This window comes from Hemicordylus capensis, chromosome 2 (genome assembly GCF_027244095.1).
Source record: "Hemicordylus capensis ecotype Gifberg chromosome 2, rHemCap1.1.pri, whole genome shotgun sequence".
NCBI classification, from domain to species: Eukaryota; Metazoa; Chordata; class Lepidosauria; order Squamata; family Cordylidae; genus Hemicordylus; species Hemicordylus capensis.
Genome location: NC_069658.1, coordinates 258,857,701 through 258,882,031, shown reverse-complemented (window position 1 = coordinate 258,882,031; position 24,331 = coordinate 258,857,701). Strand labels below are relative to the sequence as shown.

Here is a 24,331-nt window from a genome sequence, read left to right as displayed (position 1 = left end):
CTCTCCTACTGACCAACAGTACCTCCGTCTTATCCGGATTCAATTTCAGTTTATTAGCCCACATCCAACCCATCACGGCCTCCAGCCCCCGATTCAGGACATCCACCACCTCCCTAGGATCAGATGACAAGGAGAGATAGAGCTGAGTGTCATCCGCATATTGCTGACAACTCAGTCCAAATCCCCGGATGACCTCTCCCAGCGGCTTCATGTAGATGTTAAACAGCATGGGGGACAAGACCGATCCCTGCAGGACCCCACAGGCCAATGGCCACGGGGCCGAGCAGTAGTCCCCCAGCACCACCTTCTGGACCCTCCCCCCAAGAAAGGACCGGAACCACTGCAACGCAGTGCCTCCGATCCCCATACTCGAGAGGCGGCCCAGAAGGATACCATGGTCGATGGTATCGAAGGCCGCCGAGAGGTCCAGCAGAACCAACAGGGACGCACTCCCCCTGTCTAGTTCCCGGCGTAGGTCATCCACTAGAGCGACCAAGGCAGTCTCAGTCCCATACCCGGGGCGGAAGCCAGATTGAGAAGGGTCCAGATAATCCGTATCATCCAAGACCCTCTGCAGCTGGGACGCCACCACACGCTCCATCACCTTGCCCAAGAAGGGAAGGTTAGACACAGGTCTATAATTGTCCAGGTTGGAGGGATCAAGGGAGGGCTTTTTTAATAGAGGTCTTACCACCGCCTCCTTAAGGCACGATGGCATCCTGCCCTCCCTTAACGAAGCATTAACTATCACCTCCAGCCATCTGCCTGTCCCCTCCCTGGCAGCTTTTATTAGCCATGAAGGGCAAGGGTCAAGAGCGCACGAAGTCGCCCGCACACTGCCCAGGATCTTGTCCACATCCTCAGGCCGCACCAACTGAAAAGAATCCAAAACAACGGGACCAGATGGTACCAAAGGCACGTCTGCCGGAACTGCCAAAACTCTGGAGTCCAGGTCAGCACGGATGCAAGCGACTTTATCTGCAAAGCGACAGGCAAACCGATCACAAAGAGCCGTAGATGACTCCTCCCCCATTGTCCGGGGGGATGTGTGGAGCAAGGTTTTCACCACACGAAACAGCTCTGTTTGCCTGCACTGAGCAGACACAATGGAGGCGGAGAAAAAACGTTTCTTCGCCACCCCCGCCGCCACGGCATAGTCCCTAAAATGGGTTCTAGCCCGTGTAATAATGATTCTCTTAATAATGGTGATTCTCTTAAATTTAGCAGGGGAGGAGCAACTGGCCCTATCCAGCCCCAGCACAGCATCCCTCCAGTGGCTGTTGCTGGTATCTGCCTTATGTTTCTTTTAGATTCTGAGCCCTTTGGGGAGAGGGGACCATTTTATTTACGTATTATTTATTGTTTCTTTGTAAACCGCTTTGTGTACTTTGGCTGAAGATCAGCATAGTAGTAGTAGTAGTAGTAGTAGTAGTAGTAGTAGTAGTAGTAGTAATGAATGTATCTCCCAACATCCTTGTTAATGGTAGTAGCAGCAGCAGCAGTAGTCATCGTATTTTGGCCAAAAACAGCCATGGGGGATGTGTGGGTCTGATTTGGATCAAGACCATGGTGATTTGTGTGTGTGTGTGGAGGGGTATCCTTTCTGCCTTCCCTATGGCCCTGATCCACACAGCCCCCCAAGCTGCTATTAGCTGTCCAAGTGAAAACAAAAATACAGGCCTCTCTTGTTTTGGGGAAGGAAGGACGGAAGGCCCCTGGCACCATCTTGCTTCTTTTGCTATGGAGTTCGGCCAAAGGCTGAGGGGGGAAGTCCCTCAGTGGTGCAAATGGAGAAGCAGGGCTGAGGGGGCAGGGAATAGGGTTTCACAAGCATTGCACAATCTGGGGGCAGCAGTAGTTACTTTGGAATAAGACAGACATGGAGCTCAGGCCTGCCTGGGAACCATGACCTCTGATTCTATTAGAGAGCTAACTTTTTGTTGTTCGGCTGCAAGAAAAATCCACTCGGCCTAGACTTAAAGCTCTCTGTCATGTATGTGACTTCACGGGTTCTGCCATTAAAGCTACTCCAAGGCTGAATTCTGTTGGTATTAGATGCTGTCTCTCTCCAGTCCAAACTGGAGTCATCTTTGACACGACTGGCATCCTATCCAACACGCCCTGGAGTGATGGTAATGGCAGTTATATCAGCCCCCACCATGGGCACCTGCCACTGCAGAGGTTCCATTGTGACATCAACATGGAACACTTGCCTTCATTCAAAGTGTTTTGAAAAAAACAGCGTTAGGGAACGGTCAGTACGGTGGTGGTGCGATGAGGGCCTACAGTTCCCCACGGCAGGAAAGGAAGAGCTTATGGGTGTCCAACTCTACCTTGGTCCTAATGTTAGCGGTTCTTTGGGGACAAGGGGTCACAGAGGTTGGAGCTATGTCTATGAGTGAGGAGGTAGTAGGTAAGATGAAGGCGTCGAGGGGCCTGTGATGTGCCCGGGTCATGCCCAGTCCAAGGACAGGAAGGGAGGTGCCGTTGGTGGCTTTTCCAGAGCAATGGGATACCCTCTTTTGGAGATTCGCCAAAGTTTGAGCCTGAGCATTTTCAGAAGAGCTGTATGGCCTCATGGCTTTCTTTGGTCTTTTGGCGATCAGCGCCACCCCACTGGAGAATCTTAGTGGACGTTGTAATGGGGATATATAAATGGCATTTTATATTTTCTTTTTAACTGATAGCTGTCCCAAAGCCTTTGAGATGGAACAGTCCATGCATCCAAATCAATAACTAAGTATACCCCTAATTTCTTTCCACTAGCACCGAGCATGTGCCCCACTCTCTACCGGTATATCCCCCAAGACTCCAGAGCCTTCATCCCCATGACTCTCGCCAAAAGTTACACCATCCTCTGCAGAGTGAACACTTCCTCATCTCTCTGTGACTGGATCCTGGTTGCCAGCAGAGGGCGCTCCTACTATTTCAACAGAGGCCTGAAGAAACGGCTCTTCCTTTACAACATGGGCCTTATCATCATACAAATGAGCAAGGACCTGGAAGGGGAGTACCATGTCCTCTCGGGTGTAAATAGAACCTGTACAGTTCGGGTCTTGATGACAGCTGTGGGTAAGAGTCCCTCAGGGCAGTGGGAGAAGAATTGGCATTATCACTGGAAAAAAGGTACTAGTATTAAGATGGCAACTAGAAGGCCAACGTGTGTGGCAGATAAAGCACTGGACTAGGACTGGGAAGACCCGAGTTCAAAACCTTGCTCACCCATGAGCCTCACTAGATGTCCTTGCATCAATCTTTCAGATTATTCTACCTCATAGGGTTGTTGTGGGGAAAATAAGGATAGAACATGTACTCCACGGGTTGTGTGGAACATGTTTTGGAGGAAAGGTGGGACGTCAATTACATAAATGACAATAAACAGCCCACTCAATATGATAGGATTTATTTGATAAATAAATAAATAAATAAATAAATAAATAAATAAATAAATAAAATATGGGCTGGAACAGCTCAATATGGAGGAACAGCTTGGGATGGGGGTGAGCCTTCAGGTACAGAATGTGGATTCACAGCACCCAGAAGTTTACCCAGGAGTAAGTAACTCCTGCCAAGTTCAATGGGACTCACTCCCAAGTATGTATGGTTAGTACAACCTTCAGATTCAGAACATTTCATTTCAGGGGGAGTGTTTAAGATTCCAATCTCACAGCCCAATTGGATTCATGTTTACTAAGAAGTAGGTCCTGTTGAGTTCAGTGGAGCTTACTCCCAAGTTGGGTGCATAGAATTACAACGATAGAGGGTCTTCGTTCCAGAAACAGGCAGCTTAGATAACATGGACATTTGAGCCCTATTGAGACAATATGTTGTACATGTGTGCAGGTATCTGCACATATGTACACTTTTTGGTATGAAGGTCTGTAAAAGTGAACTTGGGTATGTGGCGTTTCCTCTGCACAAGCCTCACAACCCCTGGGCATAAAGGCCTCAGAAGAATGGGGAGAGAGTTCTAAGCACCCTGCTCCTCCTCCATCTGCCAGGGAGAGGGGATGCCTTGCTCTTCTCCTGGAGTCCCTGCATGCAACCACCCTCCATCTCCACTGGCCTCCTCATCACTGGCTTCAAGCCCAATGTTCACAGGTTCAGCCGCCACCCCTCTTAACCCATCCCCTACCTTCCATTCCCACCCTTCTGTATTCTGCCTGTTAGCCCTTAAAGGGGCCACCTTACAGGACTCCATTCCTTCTCCCTGCATTACCCCGCAAGGTTTCCCAAGAGGGGAGTGGCCTGCTAGCTCCTGGCTCCAGCCAAGCAACAGCTTGTCAGGCCATTCTGGGTCAAGGGTGGCTGTCCTCCCGACTTCCTTCCCCCTCCCCTGCCTCCCAGCACGGTTGTCATCAGCTCCGTGCGCGGCTGGGCAAACCCCAGCTGTTGATCTGCTCGCCGCCTGGTCAGGTGAGTGCTCTGCTCTGCTGGGCATAGAGGGAGACTCCTAACTCATCACATGTAGAGTAGGAAGTATTCTACTGTATGTGTATTAAACATGATGAGTCCTTCCAGACAGCACTAAATCGTGCAGTTCAAAGTGCAGTCTTACTGACAGGACACATGCTCCCACAGGCTTCTATGCTCCTTGTAATCGGGATCTTTTCCTCTGGCCACACACTGATCAGAGACCTTGCAAAAATTTCACAAGGCCACCTACCAGCCCCTGCTTTCATTCTAAGAAGAACCCCGTTCTCTTTATAACATTACTTTTGTAGCAACTCTTGGTTCTTCTTAGAATGCAAGCACTGACCAGCAGGTGGCCCTGCGAAAATTGCGTACGGTCAATAGGAAGGAGTGCAGAAGTCTACAGGAGTGTAGCATCGGTAAGACTGCATTTCAAACTTGAGCAGCAGCTTTCAACATTGCCTGATTTATTGCTGCAATATGTGGATATTGCTGTTTGGAAGGACGCATGTACAGATCTGTACATGCATACACTGTACACAGACTGAAATGCATTGAACACAACATGTGAACAGGGCTTGTATGTACATACAGTTTGTACACACAGATCTGTAAGTATGTACACAGTTTGTACATACATTGTACATAACATGTGAATAAGTCTATGAATCTGTCTTCTGCTGTCAGATTACTGGTCCACTCAAGTCACTGTTGCTATACTCGCTGACAGCAGCTCTCCAGGGTTTTAGACAGAGGTCTCTTCCAGTACTATTTGGAAATACAATTTACCTTCTACATGCAAAGCACGTGCTCTGCCACTGAGCTATGGCCCTTCATCTAGATCAGGCCTGCTCAACTTATGCCCCCCAACTGTTTTTGAACTACAACTCCCATAAGCCCCAGCCACAGTGGCCAATAGCCAGGGATTATGGGAATTGTAGGCCAACATCTACAGGAGGGCCAAAGTTGAGCAGCCCTGAATCTACATCAGAGGTGATGAGGTACAGAGCTCACTGAGAGAGGTCTGTGAAAATGATGCATTAGGAATGCTCAGTCTTTTTCCAGGGAGCAGAAACTTCCGTGTTTGACTAGCTGGCTTCAATACATCCAAATTTGTTGGGAAGCAGGGAAGGGAAGGTTAAAAATTGGAATCAGTGGGCCTATTAAGGAGCCAATGATGGAGAAACAGGTTTACAGACCATTTCACATACATACATACATTTCACATACATACTTGCCACAGTGACATTTGAACTAGCCCAGTGGTTCATGCTGACTGGGGAATTGCAGTCATGGTCCCACACCTGCATGTGCCTTATTGTGGCCCACACATCCACAACAACCCTGTCCCTCCTAAGATACAGAGCCCTACTTTGCCTGTGCTCTGCTGCCACTTGAAGACCCTTCTTTTCTGGCAAGCTTTTCATCAGATGTCTATTGTATAATTCTCAGTTCTCACTAGATGTTGTTGTTTTCTTCGTTTTTACCACTGCTTTTCCCCCCGAATTATTTTTTATTTTATTGTTTATTGTTAAATTTATATACTGCCTTTCATTAAAAACAATCGCATGGCAGTTAGGGTTATGATTGATTGATTGATTGATAGAGTGATATTCACTATTGTTTTTACTGCACCATTCCTTGTTATTTTTTCCTACATTAACGTCATAGCTGGTATAGATTTTGACAATGTGATTTGCATGTGAAAACATCCCCCCCGTTTATGCTGCTTTTTCAATACCAGGTCCATTGTTGCTCCATCGGATCCTCTTGCTGGTCCCTGGCATCGTATTCCTCTGCGTCCTGGGGCTGCTGTGGGACTGGCTGACCAAGATGCGCAGTCAGCTGGCCATCTCTGGGGAGCAGCAGAGGGCCAACGAACACATCCAGCAAGTCATCATTCCCTTGCAGCATAGTCAAAACCTGTGATGGGTGCCAAGTCATCTTCCTCCTTCATTGCAGGAACATCTTGAGTGCGACTCTACAACCCATTTTGCACTGTCTGCGCGGCTTGTCGAACTCTCTTACTTACACATTTCCTGCTTGGCTTTCTAATTAGCCAGGATCTCCTGGAAACTTGGTTTTGTTTAATGAATTTTTGTTTTCCATTTCTTCAGTATGTATATTAAAGTAAACAGGTTTCATTTGTGTTGGATGGATGGTTGTTTACTTTTTAGGGCTGGAACATTTGTCCCAGCAAGCAACATTAACATAGCTTCAAGTTTTTAACTGAACAGGCAACTGAAATGGCATCTGATCACAAACAGCAATTCACAGGTTTACAGCAGGGTCTTGTGTTTTCAGGTTTTCGGGTGCTAACTAATTATAATTGTTCTAAGTTCTAAAAGTACTTATACATCAAGTGGGGGAAATGGCTGACACACCACACAGCGTTCCGTCCGCCTTCCAGCGTGCATGTGTCAGCAATTTCCGGTCATATCCAGAAGATGAGGGCAATGGGGAAGCAGGGAGGGACACTGCCGACCCAATGGGCTGTTAAAAAACCCAACGCCAGCAGGGGGAAAGCAGTGGGAGGGGAAAATACTGCCTGCTCTTAAAGGGAGATCCCAGCCACCTTTGAACCAGCGAAACCGCTGGTTCTTCAAACCAGTTCCGGGTAGATCCCTAATGGGTGCGGGTTCCATTCTCACCTATAGGCACGAATACAAAAATTGCAAATAACAAAACCTTAGCCCTATGGGAATCCAGGGGTTAGGTTCCTAAGCTAAAAAGGGGCCAAAAGAGCAGGAATAAAGCACAGTACCTTGCTCTCCAATAAGGCCCAGCAAATCCTCCAAATTTGTGTGATTTTTGCCAAAGATCTTGAGGGGAGGTAGAAAAATGAACCACAAAATGGCTTCATGCTGCAAAATGGCAGCCGGAAAGGAGCACAATTAAGCGGGGTGAGGAGTCATTTCTGGCCACCGAAGAACCATAGATAGGCAAGTTTTGTCTATTTTTTAAAACCACAAATAAAGAAACTGGGTCTCTTAGACCCAACTGTGGATACGCGAGACTACAGATAACAAGGGCCATCTCTATTCCTATTCTGAAAAGCAATGTGGATTGTGTGTACAGGAGGACTGGAATGCCAAACAATTAACATGAAAACAATCCCCACCCACCCCCAGAAAATGTAAGTGTACAGATTGCTTTTCCGAGGATTCAAGGAAGGTATGCCAGAAACACTGTTGCCCACAGTGAACATATGATCACATTTTCAAAAAGAGATTATAGTGCTTCCAAAGTCAGCAGAAGCAGAACCAGGAAAAAGATAACCTGTCCTGGCTGTTCTTGTGCTTTTAACAGCAGTTTGATGTGCCGAAATCAGCAGGTGAAGCTTTTCAACAGGATGGAGATAAATATCACCTGTCTGTAATCAAGCTGCTGCTAAAAGCACAGGAGCAATAACCAGTTTGAAAGCTGGCAATCCAACCTACAGAACCCCCAATAACCAAAGACTAGCGTGACAGGAAAAAGTTAACATGGGCAATGATGGCTTTATCATACCAACTTCAAATTCTGAAAGACCATAGTTTGTAAACAATGCAAAAGACTAAAATCTAGGTCACCCTTTAAAAAAAAATTCCACAGCCACATGGTTTCCAGCTCTTGATAAACAAGAGTTGTCTCTTTTTACAGTACTATAAAACCTGAGGGTCAAACTAAAGGCTACATTAAATACAGAGTTTATGCTTGCATGCTTCTTTACAAAGAAAAAATGGCAGGAGGCATGATCAGGATTGGGACCATGGTGCCATGGAGGGGATTTAACCCTTTGCCATTATGCTGTGGTTCCAATGAAAATTCTCTCCTCAGTTTAGAAGTGGCTTGTTCTAACGAGCCAGGGCTATGCCAAATGAGGTTCCCAACAGTCCCAATTGTGTGTCTCTCTCCTGCCTCACCCCACCCCAGCATGGACAAGAGCTGGACTGCCTGCAGGCTGGCCATTCATCAGGTAAAGCTGCACAGGCTGCTTCATGACTGACCAGCCTACACCGTTCTAAATGGTCAGGCTGCAGGCAGTACGGCTCTCATTAACACTCTGGGAGGTTGAGAGAGGGGGGGGGGGGGCCAACCAGGACTGCTGGGAACCAGAGGCAGCTGGGCTTCGTTTGGTGCCCCCTAACTCATTGGGACCAGCCGCTACTTCCCCAACTCCTATTTGCTTTAGGAGGAAAGCTACCGTCTTCACCAGTGCAGCTTTGGGCTGGGTGCAGAGGTCACGAGGAGGGCAGTGCGAGGGGTAAGGGGTTGACACCCCTCTCACGGCACCATGGCCCCTGATCCTGTGGCTGCAGTGACTATTTTAAAAGGGGGGGAAATATGCAAGGGCAAAAAACGCCACTCATTGGATGTACTGTGGTCTTCCGCCAGGGACTCAGAGCTCCAGGTCCCAGACGGAGAGGGGGTGGCTACCTTGGGTGCTGAGGAAGGGAAGCAGTTCCTCGTGGAAGGAGACCTGGAAGGTGTAGAGGTGGCTCATGCTGCTGCTGTTGTAGAACGAGATCTGCCCCCCCTCAAAGTCCAAGTAGACCCCGACCTTGTCCATCCTCCCGCAGACCGATAGGTGAGTCCGGGGCTCGCTCAGGGCTTGGTACTCACCTCCTCTGAGCTCAATGGCCCACACCCCTTCCCTGGGCCAGAAGTTCAGGCGTTTTTTGCGCTTCACTGATTTTTTAGCTGCCCCTATGACCCACCCGGTGCTGTCCCCGACTCGCACCTCCCAGTAGAACCGCCCTGTGGTGAAGCCCTTCCGCCCCACCACGCAGGGGCTAGAGATGAAGCGCTCCGGCTTCCGTCGCCAGAAACGTCGGCCTGGGCTGAACTTCACTCCGGTGGCTTCCTCTACAAGGACCAGGCTTGGGTGAGCAGAGTTGCAGTCCAAGGTGATACATGCAGGGACTGTGGGAGCGGGGGAAAGGAGAGAAATGTAAGAGTGAAAGAATGGTACGCCCTATCCATAGTCAATCTTTGGAACTCATTGCCACATGAAGATTTGAAGGTCAGCAGTACAACTAAGCCCTGCTAACTAGACAAAGAGGCACCCTTTAAATAGCAATAGCAATAGCATTTACATTTATATACCGCTCTATAGCCGAAGCTCTCTAAGCGGTTTACAATGATTTAGCATATTGCCCCCAACATTCTGGGTACTTTAAAGTGGTGGCTCTCTTATATTTAGCAGGAAAAGAGCAACTATCCCTGTTCAACCCAGCATAGAGTTTCTTCCAGAGGCTGTTGCTGGTGTGTGTGTGTGTGTGTGTGTGCGCGCGCGTGTGCGTGTGAGAGAGAGAGTGTGTGTGTGTAGATAGGCAAGCACTTTTGAGACAGGTTGTTTTTTAAACCATACCTTTAGTTATGCAAACCGCATTAAAAAACCTTTTTCCTTGAAAAGTGATATACTGTATATAACTAATAGTATCAATAACAAGATCAATAATTCTTCAAAAAGAATTAGACTCTGACTGAGTATCACACATAACATCTCAAATTCATCCACATTCTGACAATACTACTCTCTTCCCCATATACTGTCAGCCTATCCGTTAGTTTTCAGTCCCCCAAATCTCCCCATTTTTTCCAACTGGGTGTCCGATGGCATGATCTGCAGTGGAAGCATAATCTTCTGCCCTGCTTACCTTCGTCAACATTCTCTGTTACTTCCTCTAAATTATGGAAGGTCTGTGTTTGCATCAGCTTGCAGGACCAAGCCTGTCCAAAAGGCCATTAGGTCATCACACAAGGACATATGCACTGAGTTAGACCATTAATCCATCCAGCTCAGAAACTGTCTACACTAACTGGCAACAGGTCTCTAGGGTTTTGGAGAAGAGCCTTTCCCAGCCCTACCTGGAGATGCCATTGCCAGGTCTGAACCTGGGACTTTCTACAGCCCCCTCCCCACAGCACCAGGGCCTGGCTTCATTTTCGACCCAAGGCAGGGGTGATCTCTAGCTTCCCAGTCCCACCAGCAGTCCACAGTGAGCCCACATGGGGGAGGAAGCGAGTGGGACTTCAGCAGCAGCAGGCAGCACAGCACACCCAACAGACCTGTGTTCAGTTGGCCATACGAAAAATGTGTACACAGGCTTGTCCGTGTGATCTGGGAACATGATTCTTGCAGGATCCCTACTAACTGAGCCAAGAAGAGTCATCTCTGGCAATTTTCAAAAAACACCTGAAAACCCATCTTTCCACCCAAGCTTTCTCAGCTTCCTAAATTTTTTAGATTTTAATCTCTGGTTTATTTTTAAATTGTTAAAATTGTTTTAAGTTTTTGTAAATGTTTTTAACTTGTTTTATGCTATTGTTAACCGCCCAGAGATGAAAGTTTGGGGCAGTGTACAAATTAGATAAATAGATAGATAGGTAGATAGATAGATAGATAGATAGAATATTTGGCAGGGGGAGAGCAATTGGCCCTATCCATCCCCAGCACAGCATCCCTCCAGTGGCTGTTGTTGATGTTGAACTTCTATCTCGTTTTTAGATTGTGAGCCCTTTGGGGACAGAGACCCATCTTTTTAATTTATTCTTTATTTGTCTATGTCAACTGCTTTGGAAACTTTGTTGAAAAGCAGTATATAAGTAGCAATAGCAATAGCACTTACATTTATATACCGCTCTATAGCCGAAGCTCTCTAAGCGGTTTACAATGATTTAGCATATTGCCCCCAACATTCTGGGTACTCATTTTACTGACCTCAGAAGGATGGAAGGCTGAGTCAACCTTGAGCCCCTTGGTCAGGATCGAACTTGTAACCTTCTGGTTACAGGGCAGCAGTTTTACCACTGTGCCACCAGGGGCTCTGTAGTAGTAGTATAGGGTCTGTTCATGCAACCACCTATACACATGTTGGTTGAGGCTGGGGCCTGCTACCACAATCCTGCTCTGCTCATTTTGGATTTTCAAACACTGGCACCTTTGCTCAGGAAGCCCCACCCTCAGGACACTCCAAGAATCTCCTCACCTGGATGTACAGCACCCAAGAGCTCCTTCCATGCATAGAACTGCAGGGGTCCCTTGAACTCTCCCAGGTTCAAGTCCACAGGCACCACTCCATCTTCATCCTCTTCCTCTGCTTGGGATGCCTTCTCTTGCTCTGCTTCCTCTCCCTCCTCCTCCTCCTCTTCTTCTTCTTCCTCCTCCTCCTCTTCCTCCTCCTCTTCATCTTCCTCCCCTCTCATCAACCCCTCATCTGCCTCATTCTCACACTCATCTGTGTCGTCACTGCTGGCTCCAAACCCTTCTTCTACCATCTCTACTTCAATGTCTTCTTCTTCATAATCCTGGATGCCTTGGTCCTTGTGGACCCTGAGTGGGGAGAATTCCCAAAGTGTCAGCCATTTGAGCTATATTCTACAACCTGGCTTAGTAGTATTTGCGGCCTTCTATTTATAGCGTGATGGAGGGGTGGGCAAATAAATAAATAAATAAATCGTGATCTCCTGGTGGATCCCTAGTGCTTTTTACTAGATTGACAAAGATTTTTGACTCTCAAGACTTTACCATAGCAAATAATTGCACAGGGAGGAAACTCTGCTATGGCTGTCCCAGTGTTAATTGCTTGGCTCTTAGCCTCAGCATTCCTCCACCTATCAAATATTAGTATTCATGGGCTATCTTTGGTCTGGTCTTTCTGAAGCTCTGCTGGCCAGCCGTGAAGTTTTGTGTTTCAGCCAAATTACATGTTATGTCAGGAGTTCTGAAACTCGGGTCCAGTGTTCCCTCAACCCTGCTAACTTGGCAAAGAGGCACCTTTTACCGTGGTGATTCTCTTTATTTAGCAGGGGGAGAGTAACTGGCCCTATCCACCCCCAGCACAGTACCTCCAGTGACTGTTGCTGGTGTCTGTCTTGTGTTTCGTTTTAGAATGTGAGCCCTTTGGGGACAGGGATCCATCTTATTTATTTGTTATTTCTCTGTGTAAACCACCCTGAGTCATTTTTGGAAGGGCGGTGTATAAATTGAAAACATACATACATACATACATACATACAACTCCCATAATTGCCAGTCAAAGTCCATTGTTTCTGGGGATTATGCGAGCTGGTCCAACAGCATCTGGGGACCCAAGTTTCAGAACCCTTGCATTACGTTACACATGTTATTAAGAAGTGGGCTTAATACGGGGAGTAGAAAGAATAAACTTGCCTATTTGTTGTTTTAAAAAGAAAAAGCAGCCACAGGGGTGAGGGAGAGATGCATATCAGGATTGTGATGTACAGAGGGAGAACATTTTCTGCTGTCCCACTTTTCTTCCTAAAAGCCCCCACCAAATCTATCCCCCCTGCAAACAGCTATTTGCTGTAAATAGCCACTCCAGGGCAAACAGCAGCTTGCAGCTGGAGCTTGGTGGGGAAATGGCAGGTAGGAAAATTCTATTTCCCCCAGCAGTGGTCCCCATGCATTTCAGACACCTTCCTCCATTCCCCCACCGGCAATTTTACTTATTTATTTGTTTTTTACAACGAAGAGACACTTCCAGCTTACTTAGTTCACCTCTTCAAGTTGTCCAGCTTGGCCATTCCAATAGTTACTGAGATGTACATGTCTATGGAGCTGTCGTAGTGTATGATTTATTTATTTATTATTTTATACCGCCCAAAACTTAAGTATCTGGGCGGTTTACAACAAAATAAAAACAAAAAGTAGAACATCAGTTAAAACAAAAATCAAAAGTTTAAAACATTACAACAATTTTAAATTTTTAAAACAATATTTTAAAACAGCATTAAAACCATTAAAACAATATTAATTAAACGCCTGGATGAACAGATGTGTCTTTAAAGACTTTTTAAAAGCTGTCAGAGATGGGGAGGCTCTTTTTTCACTAGGGAGCACATTCCAAAGCCTCAGGGCGGCAGCGGAGAAGGCCCATCCCTGAGTGGCCACCAGATGAGCTGGTGGCAACTGCAGACGGACCTCTCCAGATGATCTCAGTGGGTGGTGGGGTTCATGGCGTAGAAGGTGTTCTCTTAAATACCCTGGGCCCAAACTGTTTAGGGCTTTATAGGTTATAACCAACACCTGTATTTTGTCCAGAAACATATTGGCAGCCAGTGTAGCTCGTTCAATACAGGAGTTATATGGCCTCTCCAAGATGACCCAGAGACCAACCTGGCTGCCACATTCTGGACCAACTGTAATTTCCAGACCACATACAACAGCAGTCCCACATAGAATGCATTGCAGTAATCCAGTCTGGAGGTTACCAGCAGATGTACCACTGTTTTGAGGTTGTTCATCTCAAGAAACGGACACAGCTGGCGTATCAGCCGAAGCTGATAGAAAGCTTCACCCTGGTCTGGCTTCACCCCGCTCCCCGGTTTCACCCAAGCTCCACCACCCAGCCACTATTCTACTCTATTCCTGACCTGGGGATTCTAGATTCTGCAAGCCTGAAGTCTGCCCATGCCTGGTGTAATGCACTGTTTCAAGCAATATTATGAGTATGCTGTTTAAGCCAATGGCACCACAGTATTAGGAGCAGAGCCCCTTTCTGAGCTAAAGACACAGGGGAGAGGAGAAAGGGTCTTGTGGTAGCAAGCATGACGTGTCCCATTAGCTAAGCAGGGTTTGCCCTGGTTGCATTTGAATGGGAGACTAAAAGTGTGAGCCCTGTAAGATATTCCCCTTAGGGGATGGAGCTGCTCTTGGAAGAGCAGAAGGTTCCAAGTTCCCTCCTTGGCATCTCCAAGATAGGGCTGAGAGAGATTCCTGCCTGCAACCTTGAAGAGGCTGCTGCCAGTCTGTGAAGACAATATTGAGCTAGATAGACCAATGGTCTGACTCCATATATGGCAGCTTCCTATGTTCCAGATTGGCACAGTCTCTATTCCAATATCTTTATATAGCAAAAGGTCACAAGATAGACAGTGCATTGTTCCTTTCCTTTTATCCTGGGTTGCCATCTTTTCAACTGTAGCAGAGCCTTTGAATGGCTTTTTATTGTCTTTAACAGAAGCTAGCCAGTGGTTATGTTTATTTCTATGTTGTGAAAAGCTTCACTGGTTAATTTCTGCAGATCAAGCTCCTGGTTACAGGCACAAGAGCAGACCAAACTATGGCTGAATTCATGTAACACGTCCCGCTCTCCCATCTGAATTCGGATGATCAGGAGAGCCGTCTCTCTGCAGTCAGAGAGACTGCTGAGAGGTGGGGATGCTGGCTGTGCAGGCTTCCTTCTTGACAGAAGGACAGCCTGCACAGCCAATTGGGCTGGAGTGAGGGAGGAGCTTCCTCCCTCAATTCCAGTTCCATGGGGCTGAAATTGCAGTGCCAGTGTTCGGATGTACTGCTGGTGCTGAAAAACCAGAATTAAAGGCAGCAAAACTCCACTCTGACCAAAGGTTCGCAGTGGAGTTCAGGGAGGGAAACCTTGAGTCCCTCTTCGCCCCTAACTCCAGTTTACAGCATATGGACATGCAGGTATGGAAACCAGAGGAAAAGGGACCTCTGGTTTCCTATTTCATCTGAAGTCAGCCTACGTTTTCCTGGGCAACTGGTAGCCCTAATGCACAATGAGGAGGCAAGGAGGTGTTGTGATTCAGCTTCCTAAGGGCTATATCTGAATGCTTTATCTGTCCAAGATAACATTGGAGAAAAGGGCTGGCACTACTCACCTCTCCAGCAGCTCTTTTGCCTCCTGGCCAAGAAAAAAAGATAAAGGGAGGGGGTGAGATAAGAATACAAAATGGCTTTTTTTTCTAGAGCGGCTTCCTTTTTTCCCCTTGATAGAGACTCTTGTGCTCTTAACTGCTGCATGATAAACAAAACAGATTCAGGGTTTCCCTACAGGGTGAGGAAGTGATAAGGAAAGCTTTGTGAGCTGTTGTTTTCTTGTCATGCATCTATTAAAGGCAAATAACCTCTGTTAAGGCAAAAAGATGGCTACCATAAGGTAGCCTTACGGTACAACTTTACTAAAGGTAAAGTTGTACCGTTGAGTTGGTGTCGATTCCTGGCAACCACAGAGCCTTGTGGTTTTCTTTGGTAGAACACAGGAGGGGTTTACCATTGCCTCCTCCCGCGCAGTATGAGATGATGCCTTTCAGCACCTTCCTATATCGCTGCTGTCCGATATAAGTGTTTCCCATAGTCTGGGAAACATATCAGTGGGGATTCTAACCAGCAAGTTACTTCCCCGCTGTGCCATTAGGTGGCTGCTGACAGGAAAACCTTGGCCCAGTACATTACTAATATTCCAAAAAATCCCCCCACCATACAAATAGGGAACAATCACAACAACTCCTCTGAGCTATCCCCTCCTGCAAAAGGCCACCCCTACAGGGCCCGTGTGTGGCCATGGCAACCACACTCTTTCCATCCTTGGCTCCAAGGAAGTTCAAACTAGGGTTGCCACCTCTGCAATACCACCCAGGGCCTGATTAGATTTTCCTCTCCTGGAGCATTTTCAGACAGGGAAATAATCGATTTGAAAATGAAAGCTGTTTGAGTGCGCCTACTCTCTCTCCAGATTACATAGCTCCCTTTGTACAATGTATTAACATTTATCAACAGGCTTCAGCATTACATATTGGCATCTATGCAGCTCCACCTGTTGGCCACTTGTGGGAAAGCCATGGTGAAAATTAAACTATGGTACTTTTAAAGTGTGCACATATTAAGTGGCACAGTGGAGAAATGCTTGACTAACAAGCAGAAGGTTGCTGGTTCAAATCTCCGCTGGTACTATATCGGGTAGCAGCGATATAGGAAGATGCTGAAAGGTATCATCTCATACAGCATGGGAGGAGGCAATGGTAGACCCCTCCTGTATCCTACCAAAAAGCCCCACACGGCTCTATGGGCGCCAGGAGTCAGAACTGACTTGACGGCACACTTTACCTTTACTTTTAAAGTATTCACAAAAAATATGATTTTCATCACAGATTTCTCACAAATGGCCAGCAAGTGGAGATGCATAATATCGCATGGAGGAAGTAAGCAGTGTGAGCTGTAGATGCTAATACATTGTGCAAAAGGGAGCTATGTAATCTAGACACAGATGACCCTGCAGATAGATGGCAGTGGTCAGAAAGCTTAAATCAATTAAAATGATAATGAAAAGCCTACATTGCTTAAGAAGTTGATTCCTTTTATCTTCTCCACTCTACCTCATGCGTTTAGTTTCTTAAATGCTACTTTGAGGAAGTTTTGGTATGAAACCAGCACAGCAGGAAAGTGTTAACACACTCACATACATAGACTATACACTACGGATGTGTACGGAACCAGGCGGGGGTGGTTCGACAGCTGTTGGGAAGTGACGTGTGCGCCGAAGTGACATATACGCGCCTGTCCACGTGTGCACGCCCATGCCTGGCATGCGCATGTGCATCTGTTACTTCCAGTCACTTTCGGGAGACACAGCAATGGGGTGGCAGGGAGGTACGCTGCCGACCCGAAGGGCTTTAACAAAACAGAGTGCCGGCCAGGGAAATGCGGCAGGAGGGGTAAGTGCATCCTCCCCCACCCTTAAAGATGCATCCCCTTGCCATCGAACCAGCAGAACTGCCTGCCGATCGAACTGGCGCCATAAAGGGCCTTCGAACCGGTTCTGTGCACATCCCTACACTGTACACCACACTCCCAGCCCTGATCAGGGGCCCTTGCAGCTAACGTTTAAAGCTAAAAGAACCACCTCTGGTCCACTTCTGCATTCAACTTTTCTTCTAAAGGCAGATTTTATTTCATGTGTAGTTTGGCCCTAGACTACATAAGTGTGCACCAAATGCAAGCCAAGGGACAAGTTAAATCAGACCCTTGACGTGCAGTTCAGTATCCACTTCTGGATACTATAGTGCTGGTCTTCTAGCAAGCATGACTTGTCCCCTTTGCTAAGCAGGGTCTGCCCCTGTTGCATATGAATGGGAGACTATATGCATGAGCACTGTAAGATATTTGGGGCTGCTCTGGGAAGAGCAGAAATTTCCAAGTTCCCTCCCTGGCATCTCCAAGATAAGGCCAAGAGAGACTCTTGCCCACAACCTTGGAGAAGCTGCTGCCAGTTTGTGTAGACAATACTGAGTTAGATGGATTAAGGGTCTCACTCAGTATAAGGCAGCTGAGCTTCCTATAACCTGGACAAATCCTCCCAGATCATATCTCCATTGCTTCATTACAGGAATGTCCTTAGCTAAAAATGCTCATCAACATATCCACAAATATTCTACTGAAGTATTTTGGAATTATGGCTTACTTCTACACTGCAACATTTGTTTTCTTTATTCTACCCACCCCCTCTATTTTCTGCCTTTATATGTAACTAGAATCAATATAATATAATATAATATAATATAATATAATATAATATAATATAATATAATATAATATAACTAGAATCAATAATATAACAAAGTTATAACTTATGCTATAATATAGCTTTTTGTTATATTATTGATTCTAGTCACATTACAATGAAAAATGTCATTTAAACCACATAGTTTTTTAAGAGCGCTCTTTAGTGTCACATGTGAACACAGTCTCCATCAGTCTCTACTCCTCTCCCTTCTGGAGGACACCACAGCTGAGGAAGGCTCTCACCTTGAGGAAACTGATTTGGTCCTTGCATTCAAGGCCCGTCCGCACTTGGCAAATGGTCTCTGACCGAGAGGCCACCTTCCAGTTCAATTCCTTGAGCTTGGTTTCCATCTGGGCCAGGTTCTTCTCTCGCTGGTTCTCCAGGGCCTCCTTTAAACTCAGCTCTCTCTCACTCAGCAACTGATGCATCTTCATAAACTCTCCAGAGACATGATCAGACAAGGACTCAGAGCAGGTCTGTCAGGGAGAGATGTTACACACAAAGGTTTCTGCTCCAACAGGAAGTGTATATGTTTCAAAGCAGAGAACAGAACCCAAGGGTTCTGTTTCCAGCATCATAAATTCTCTAAATAAGAATCCATTTCTCCTCTAAGATACTCTGCTCTATCCATCATAAACCATCCTCTTCTGAGACCCAACTAGACAAGATTGCAGAAGTTTGTAACTGGGTCTCCCAATCCCTTCACATTTTAGCAAACAGTACCACCATGGATTGGGGAAGGGGAGAAACTGATTTTGATCAAGACCACAGTAATAGTGGGGGAGGGGTTGGGGTTTAACCCTTTCCCACAGCACTATTTTCAAGCACCCCACCACCACCACCACCCACTATTTCCCCTATTTAGGGAACGTTACATGCAGCATGTACATTTGTTCTAAGATAACATTTAGCAGTTTGGAAGGCAATTTTCATTGGGAGAAGACTGCATTGGGGAAGGCAGTTAGGTTAGCCCACCCTGCCTTTCCCAGCACTATGGTCCTAGTGCAAATCACCCTCCCCAAACAATCCACAGAGAAGGAGATTTGGGGGCTGATTTGTAAAGGGGTTACATTCCAAAGTCTGGTACTTAAGTCGAACTTGCAAAGTGCTACCATGTGTCACGAAACCCAGTGTTGCAGCCCGCACCTTTAATTCGATTATGTTCTCCTGCTGGCGGCACTGGCTCAGTTTCAGCCGCCTGATACCCTCCTCCAGAGGCTCTAGAGAGGCCTTTAGTTGATCCTAGGTGGAAGAGGAAACCTGAAGTCATTTAAGGTTAAGGCAGGGTTTCTCAACCTGGGTTCTCCAGATGCTGTTGGGCCACAACCCCCATCATGGGAGTTGTGGCTTTCGGCTGTTGTGGCTAGGGATGATGAGATCTGTGGTCCAACATCATCTGGGGACCCAAGTTTGAGAAACTTTTGGAATCTTTTGAAGGATATCAGAATGAGTGGAATAAGAAGTGCAGTGTATAGATACTGACCCCTGGAAGCTTATGAGAGAATAGCTGGTGTTGTAGCTTGGGTCCCCAGATGTTGCTGGACTACAATTCCATATCATTTGCCTTTGGCCAGTGTGACTGGACATGATGGGAGACATAGTCTGATAACTTCTAGAGACCAAAGTCTGAGAATCCCTGTATTGAAGTATAACAATGTATACCAGGCCCCATTCTCTTCTCACAGAAGCTGATTCTCTGGAACTTTCTTCCAGGGGGATCTGCACCTCCTGCCCCTTGTTGTCTTTCCATAAGAGTTTTGACATATTTTAATGCTATGAGCCACTTTACAATTGAAAAGTGGCCTATCAATATTGCAATAAATAAATGTTTGTTTTGTTTTTTTAAATATCCAACTGCCTTTATGAACTTCCAACTAAGCTCTATTGATCAGCTACCTCTACCTTCTGTGTCAATATTTTGTGATTTATATTGCTTTTTATTTGTTGTGGGCTGAGGGGGTGCATCTGTGATTTATTGTCATGGTGACCATTATTGTTTTAATTGCAGGCCACTGTGAAACCTTGATTGCATGAAGTATGGAATAAACATAAATCACCTGCCCAGAATTCTCCCACCTGATAGGACTGAACTGCATTTTTGATGGGCAAGAAGTCATGTCCACGATGTTGTGGCAAGTCTCGGCAGATGACACAGACAGGTCCCGCATCCTGGCTGCAGAAGAGTTTGAGTGGCTCCTCGTGCTCCTCACAGAAGTACCATCCTCCTGTCCCGCCCAAGTGGGGGCCTTCGTCCAGCTTCAGGAGCCGAGCCTTCTCCGCCAGGCTGCAGAGGGCTCGGTTGACGGCCATACGGCGCAAAGCAAAAGGCCGCCGGCACTCAGGACAGAGCCCACGCCGTTGGCCCTTGGGAATGCAAGGCTCTAAACATGGGGCACAGAAGCTGTGGCCGCACTCCAACATGTGGGGGTCCCGAAAGATAGAGAGGCAGATGGGACACAGCAGGTCTTCCGTAAAGCTAGACACTTCTTTCACAGATGCCATATTCTGAGAGAGAGAGAGAGAGAGAGAGAAAGAGAGAGAGAGAGAGAGAGAGACCCCCACTTCTCTTAGGTATGACTTGCTCTTCGCCTGTTGGTGTGGTGAAATGTTCTCCTTGTCAAGCTAAAATGCCGTTTTTCCCTGAAAGAAAAATCCCCAAATTGTGTTGTTCTTGTCTTCAGTCAAGCTTCTTCTTCCTGATTTAGATTGTCTCACTTGAACATCAATGGTTCTTGAACTAGGCTGTCCTAGTTCAAGACTGTTTTAAAATAAAATATGAATAATAATCATTTAAAATGAGGAAGAATCCAGAGTTAAATTGTTTACCCTCTTTACATTTTTCAAATAGTCTTAGATAACAACCCTGGAACTCACTTGAAATGTGAAAAGTAAGTTCCTAAATTAATCTGAGAGATGATCAGAGATAAAACTGCATTGAAAGAACATCAACAGCTTCTAGTGAAATCAGAGGTCCTCCCATTATACATCTGTACCAAGTATCATTTCTCCAGGCACCGTATAAACTCCCTCCTCCACAATCTCTTGTCTCTTTTGAAACAAGGAAAGTATACAAATATGATAAACAAAGAAAGAAAGAAACAAAAATTACATATGATTAATTATACATTAATTACACAAGTGGCAAATGTTTGTTTGTTTATCATATTTTTATACCGCCTGATATGTACATATCTAGGTGGTGTACAAAATGTAAAACACACTATAAAACAGAGTAAAAACAGTTTAAATTTTCAGAAAATAAAATTAAAAGAGTCTCATAGGATAAAAACAAATTAAACAGTTTAAAATTAATTTCAGTTAAAAGCCTGAGAAAACAGGTGTGTCTTGAGGGTCTTATTTATTTATTGTACTATTGGTTTGATGCATTTATATACCACCCTATATAAAATCTGAGTGGTTTACAGATCAAAAGACAACAATTAAAACCTTGGAGAAGCTGCTGCCAGTCTGTGAAGACAATACTGACCTAGACAGACCAATGGTCTGACTCAGTATATGGCAGCTTCCTATGTTCTGGGGAGCAGCTGAAGGTTCTTCTTCAGTGGCAGGTTGCAGAGCTATGTGATGCAAAAGCATGGATAGGTAGGCCCAGTAAGTGCAGCTTACTTCCTTCATGGGAACATAGGAAGCTGCCATATACAGAGTCAGACCACTGGACCATCTAGCTTAGTATTGTCTACACAGACTGGAAGGGGAGAGGGAAGAGCCACTCCTGGCCACGGGAGCTAAATCAGCAGCCCCGTGTCTGACGTCAGATGTGGGGTGTCGGGGCCGCAAAGCAAGGCCCCTGATTGAATGCGGCCCAGGTTCTTTGAACCCATTGGCCCAATGGTGGCTCCTCCCCTGCTACCCTGGGATCCAGCCTGTTCTTCGATGTGCTCTGAAAAGGCCTGACACCTTTATTCACATGTTTGGGAGCCAGTAAATCCTAGCAGCAGCACCACTCTATATAATATTTCCTCACAAATGTTCTGTGGCCTGCAAGTCCTATCAGCAGCAGCATGGGTTTCTCAAGAATTAAAAGTCCCAGCATTCTTTAGTTCTATAGTAAAGGGTATTTAACAGTACTGTGGGAACTGAGAAAAGTTAATAATTGGAGGAGGGAGGGGTTTATGTGCAGGCAAGAGGAGGAGCTAACAATGTGTGGCAAGACCGCGACAGGGAGAAGAGCCTTGAGGGACAAGCACCATCCAGACACTGAGACAACCGTCCCTGGGACAGTCAGAGTCAGTTTTGCTAATAGGATTAAAGTCCCAATCTTGTGTCTCATACCACAAATCCTGGAGTTTTCTATACAAACACACACTCTGTGTGTTCTGGAGGAGGGCCTGTCTGGGCAAGCAAGTCACAGATTAGAAAATTGCTGGCTCAGTTCACTGCCTCTGACTGTGTCCAGCAAATCTCAAAAGGCATTCCAAGAGCTTGACACAGAATCTTCATAAACAGATACCAGGAAATAAGCTTGAATGAACATCCTCAGACCTCATCAACAATTTAGTCTCAGTTTTTTCTCTTGGGGTTGCAGCCCGGCTCAGCCCTTTTTGCACTAGCATGGAAGCAGGGGCATAACTATAATAGGGCAAGGGGAGACAGTTGTCTGGGGGCCCACTGCCTCCCCCCCCAGCAAGTCACATGATTGACTCCCCCAGCCGCACACCCGCTTGGGCTTCCTTCAGTTGTATTCATCCTCCAAAACTGATGCGAGTGTTGAGACCTGGAGCTACCAGAACTGCATGTCTTTCTCTAGTACCGTTACATGTCTTGCATCGTCCACAATTTACAAAACCTTTTTCAAAATAATTTAGGATGACTTTCTACTGTGGCACATAGGAGAGAGAGAGAGAGAGAGACAAATTTTACTATGCTTTTTGTTACCACTGTTCAGCCTCATTTAAGATTTATTTACTTCATGAGCTGAGCTTCAGTGAGGGGGGGCATCTAAAAATCTTGTCTCTGGGCCCACTCCAACCTTGCTACACCCCTGCATGGAAGTACGAGATGTTCTCTTTTGCACTAGCATTCAAAGCCTGGACACATCATCTCAACACATCTGTATGGCAGGACAGTATCATTATTTCCCTATTATAGATGCAGGGCTGAAAGTCAGCATACCTTAGTCTACTTAGTGTGGGTTCATAGGTTTAAGGAGATTCGAACCTGGGACTTGAAATGCTATAGTACACCAGATCATGTATCATATAACCCCAAAATCACACCACTCAAAACAATCTTGTTGTCTTTACTGCTTGTAATTATGACTTCTTGGCGGGGGGGGGGGCCTTTAAACTTTTTAATAGTATATAGCAACAAAAGCAATCAGTCAACAATTAGCAAATCACAATCCCACTCCCAACTCCTTATTTTAAAAATGTGGTTTTATATAATAAATGTAATAGAAATCAAGGGCTTTTCCGCAAAACGTTTAACATTACATCTGCTTCCATACAAAGTTCTCTCCCCACCCACATCTTCTATGCTGGGTTCAAATTTATTTTGCAAGTGTATCCATAATTATTGAGTCTTCCTGGGATTTTATCAAGGCATTTCCCCCCAGTGACTTAAATGCTCAGGTTCCCTTGAAAGCAAACATCCTGGCTGCAGAAAGTACAAGATGTTCTCTTACCCTTTTAGCTGCAGTGCTTTCCCCTAGTTTGAGCTGCTGTGCCCCAGTCTTCTCTTGGGCTATTTTCTCCTTGATTAGGATGGTTGCCTTTAGGTTAGGAACTCTCCTCCTGAATTAGGCTAGATATCCTCTATTGGGAAGCCCCCCTCCCCTCCTCTCCCCTCCCCAGTCTTCCTTCCCCTTTGCATTCCAAATGCATGGGGTGGTGGTGGAGTGGGGAGGGGGGAGAAGTACTTTGGAACCTGCAGACGGCAGTCGGGCTCACATCCACAGAACATTAGTGATGCGGCATTTCTTTCCTCTGCAAGCTGCCAGCATCCCAGCAAGCTGACTCGGCACTTTTCTTGGCCTGTTAACACTGCTGCTGCCAGGTAGAAGGAGGAGAGGGAGCATTAGTGCATGGTGGACAGAGAATGGGTGATATAAATGGTGCATGGAGGATCACAGGGAGGCATCCAATAAAAGAATGAGTGGGATGGGAAAGTCTGAGAATGAGTGGGATGGGGAGGAGAACTGGTCTTGTGGTAACAAGCATAAGTTGTCCCCATTGCGACACAGGGTCTACCCTGGTTTGCATTTGAATAGGAAACTACATGCGAGCACTGGAAGATATTCCTCTTATGGGATGGGGCCGCTATGGGAAGTGCATCTGAGGTTCCAAGTTCCCTCGCTGACATCTTCAAGATTGGGATGAGAGAAACTCCTGCCTGTAACCTTGGAGAAGCCACTGCCAGTCTGTGTAGACAATGTTACAGGATCTGGATCCCAGATCTGACAGCGCACACATACACACACACGCCGTTTGGTTTACACCCCTACTAGAGTGTTTGGCATGGTTGACACGTGTCTATGAGGAAATGCTCCAGGAATAAGCAGTGTTTTAAACCTGGAGTTTGGAATAACCTAGGAAGCCCTAAAGAGGGAGAAGTGTGGCAAATCCATTTAGAGGAGAGTCCAATACAGA

The 24,331-nt window shown here is 46.2% G+C and overlaps 2 protein-coding genes across 6 annotated transcripts in view; one reads left to right on the top strand and one right to left on the bottom strand.

The window, feature by feature from the left end:
- The window catches only part of LOC128342870 (uncharacterized), a 47,416-nt gene extending 40,853 nt beyond the window's left edge, over nucleotides 1–6,563 (top strand). The window contains exons 5-6 of the mRNA XM_053290918.1: nucleotides 2,767–3,126; nucleotides 6,158–6,563. Coding sequence (XP_053146893.1) covers nucleotides 2,767–3,126; nucleotides 6,158–6,342 — 545 coding nt within the window. The 3' untranslated portion in view covers nucleotides 6,343–6,563. The remainder of the gene's footprint in view (nucleotides 1–2,766; nucleotides 3,127–6,157) is intronic.
- A 1,330-nt stretch (nucleotides 6,564–7,893) lies between these two features.
- Nucleotides 7,894–24,331, bottom strand: part of LOC128342867 (zinc-binding protein A33-like) — a 32,129-nt gene continuing 15,691 nt past the window's right edge. For 2 of the 5 annotated variants that reach the window (XM_053290912.1, XM_053290911.1), the window contains exons 2-7: nucleotides 19,800–20,363; nucleotides 18,870–18,965; nucleotides 17,966–18,199; nucleotides 15,043–15,065; nucleotides 11,388–11,731; nucleotides 7,894–9,318 (exon numbers count right to left, since the gene is read on the bottom strand). In XM_053290912.1, coding sequence (XP_053146887.1) covers nucleotides 8,795–9,318; nucleotides 11,388–11,731; nucleotides 15,043–15,065; nucleotides 17,966–18,199; nucleotides 18,870–18,965; nucleotides 19,800–20,225 — 1,647 coding nt within the window. In that variant the 5' untranslated portion in view covers nucleotides 20,226–20,363 and the 3' untranslated portion in view covers nucleotides 7,894–8,794. Of the gene's footprint in view, nucleotides 9,319–11,387; nucleotides 11,732–15,042; nucleotides 15,066–17,965; nucleotides 18,200–18,869; nucleotides 18,966–19,799; nucleotides 20,364–23,367; nucleotides 23,720–24,331 lie in introns of those variants that run through there. The other 3 variants (XM_053290913.1, XM_053290914.1, XM_053290915.1) reach the window with 3 other exon arrangements.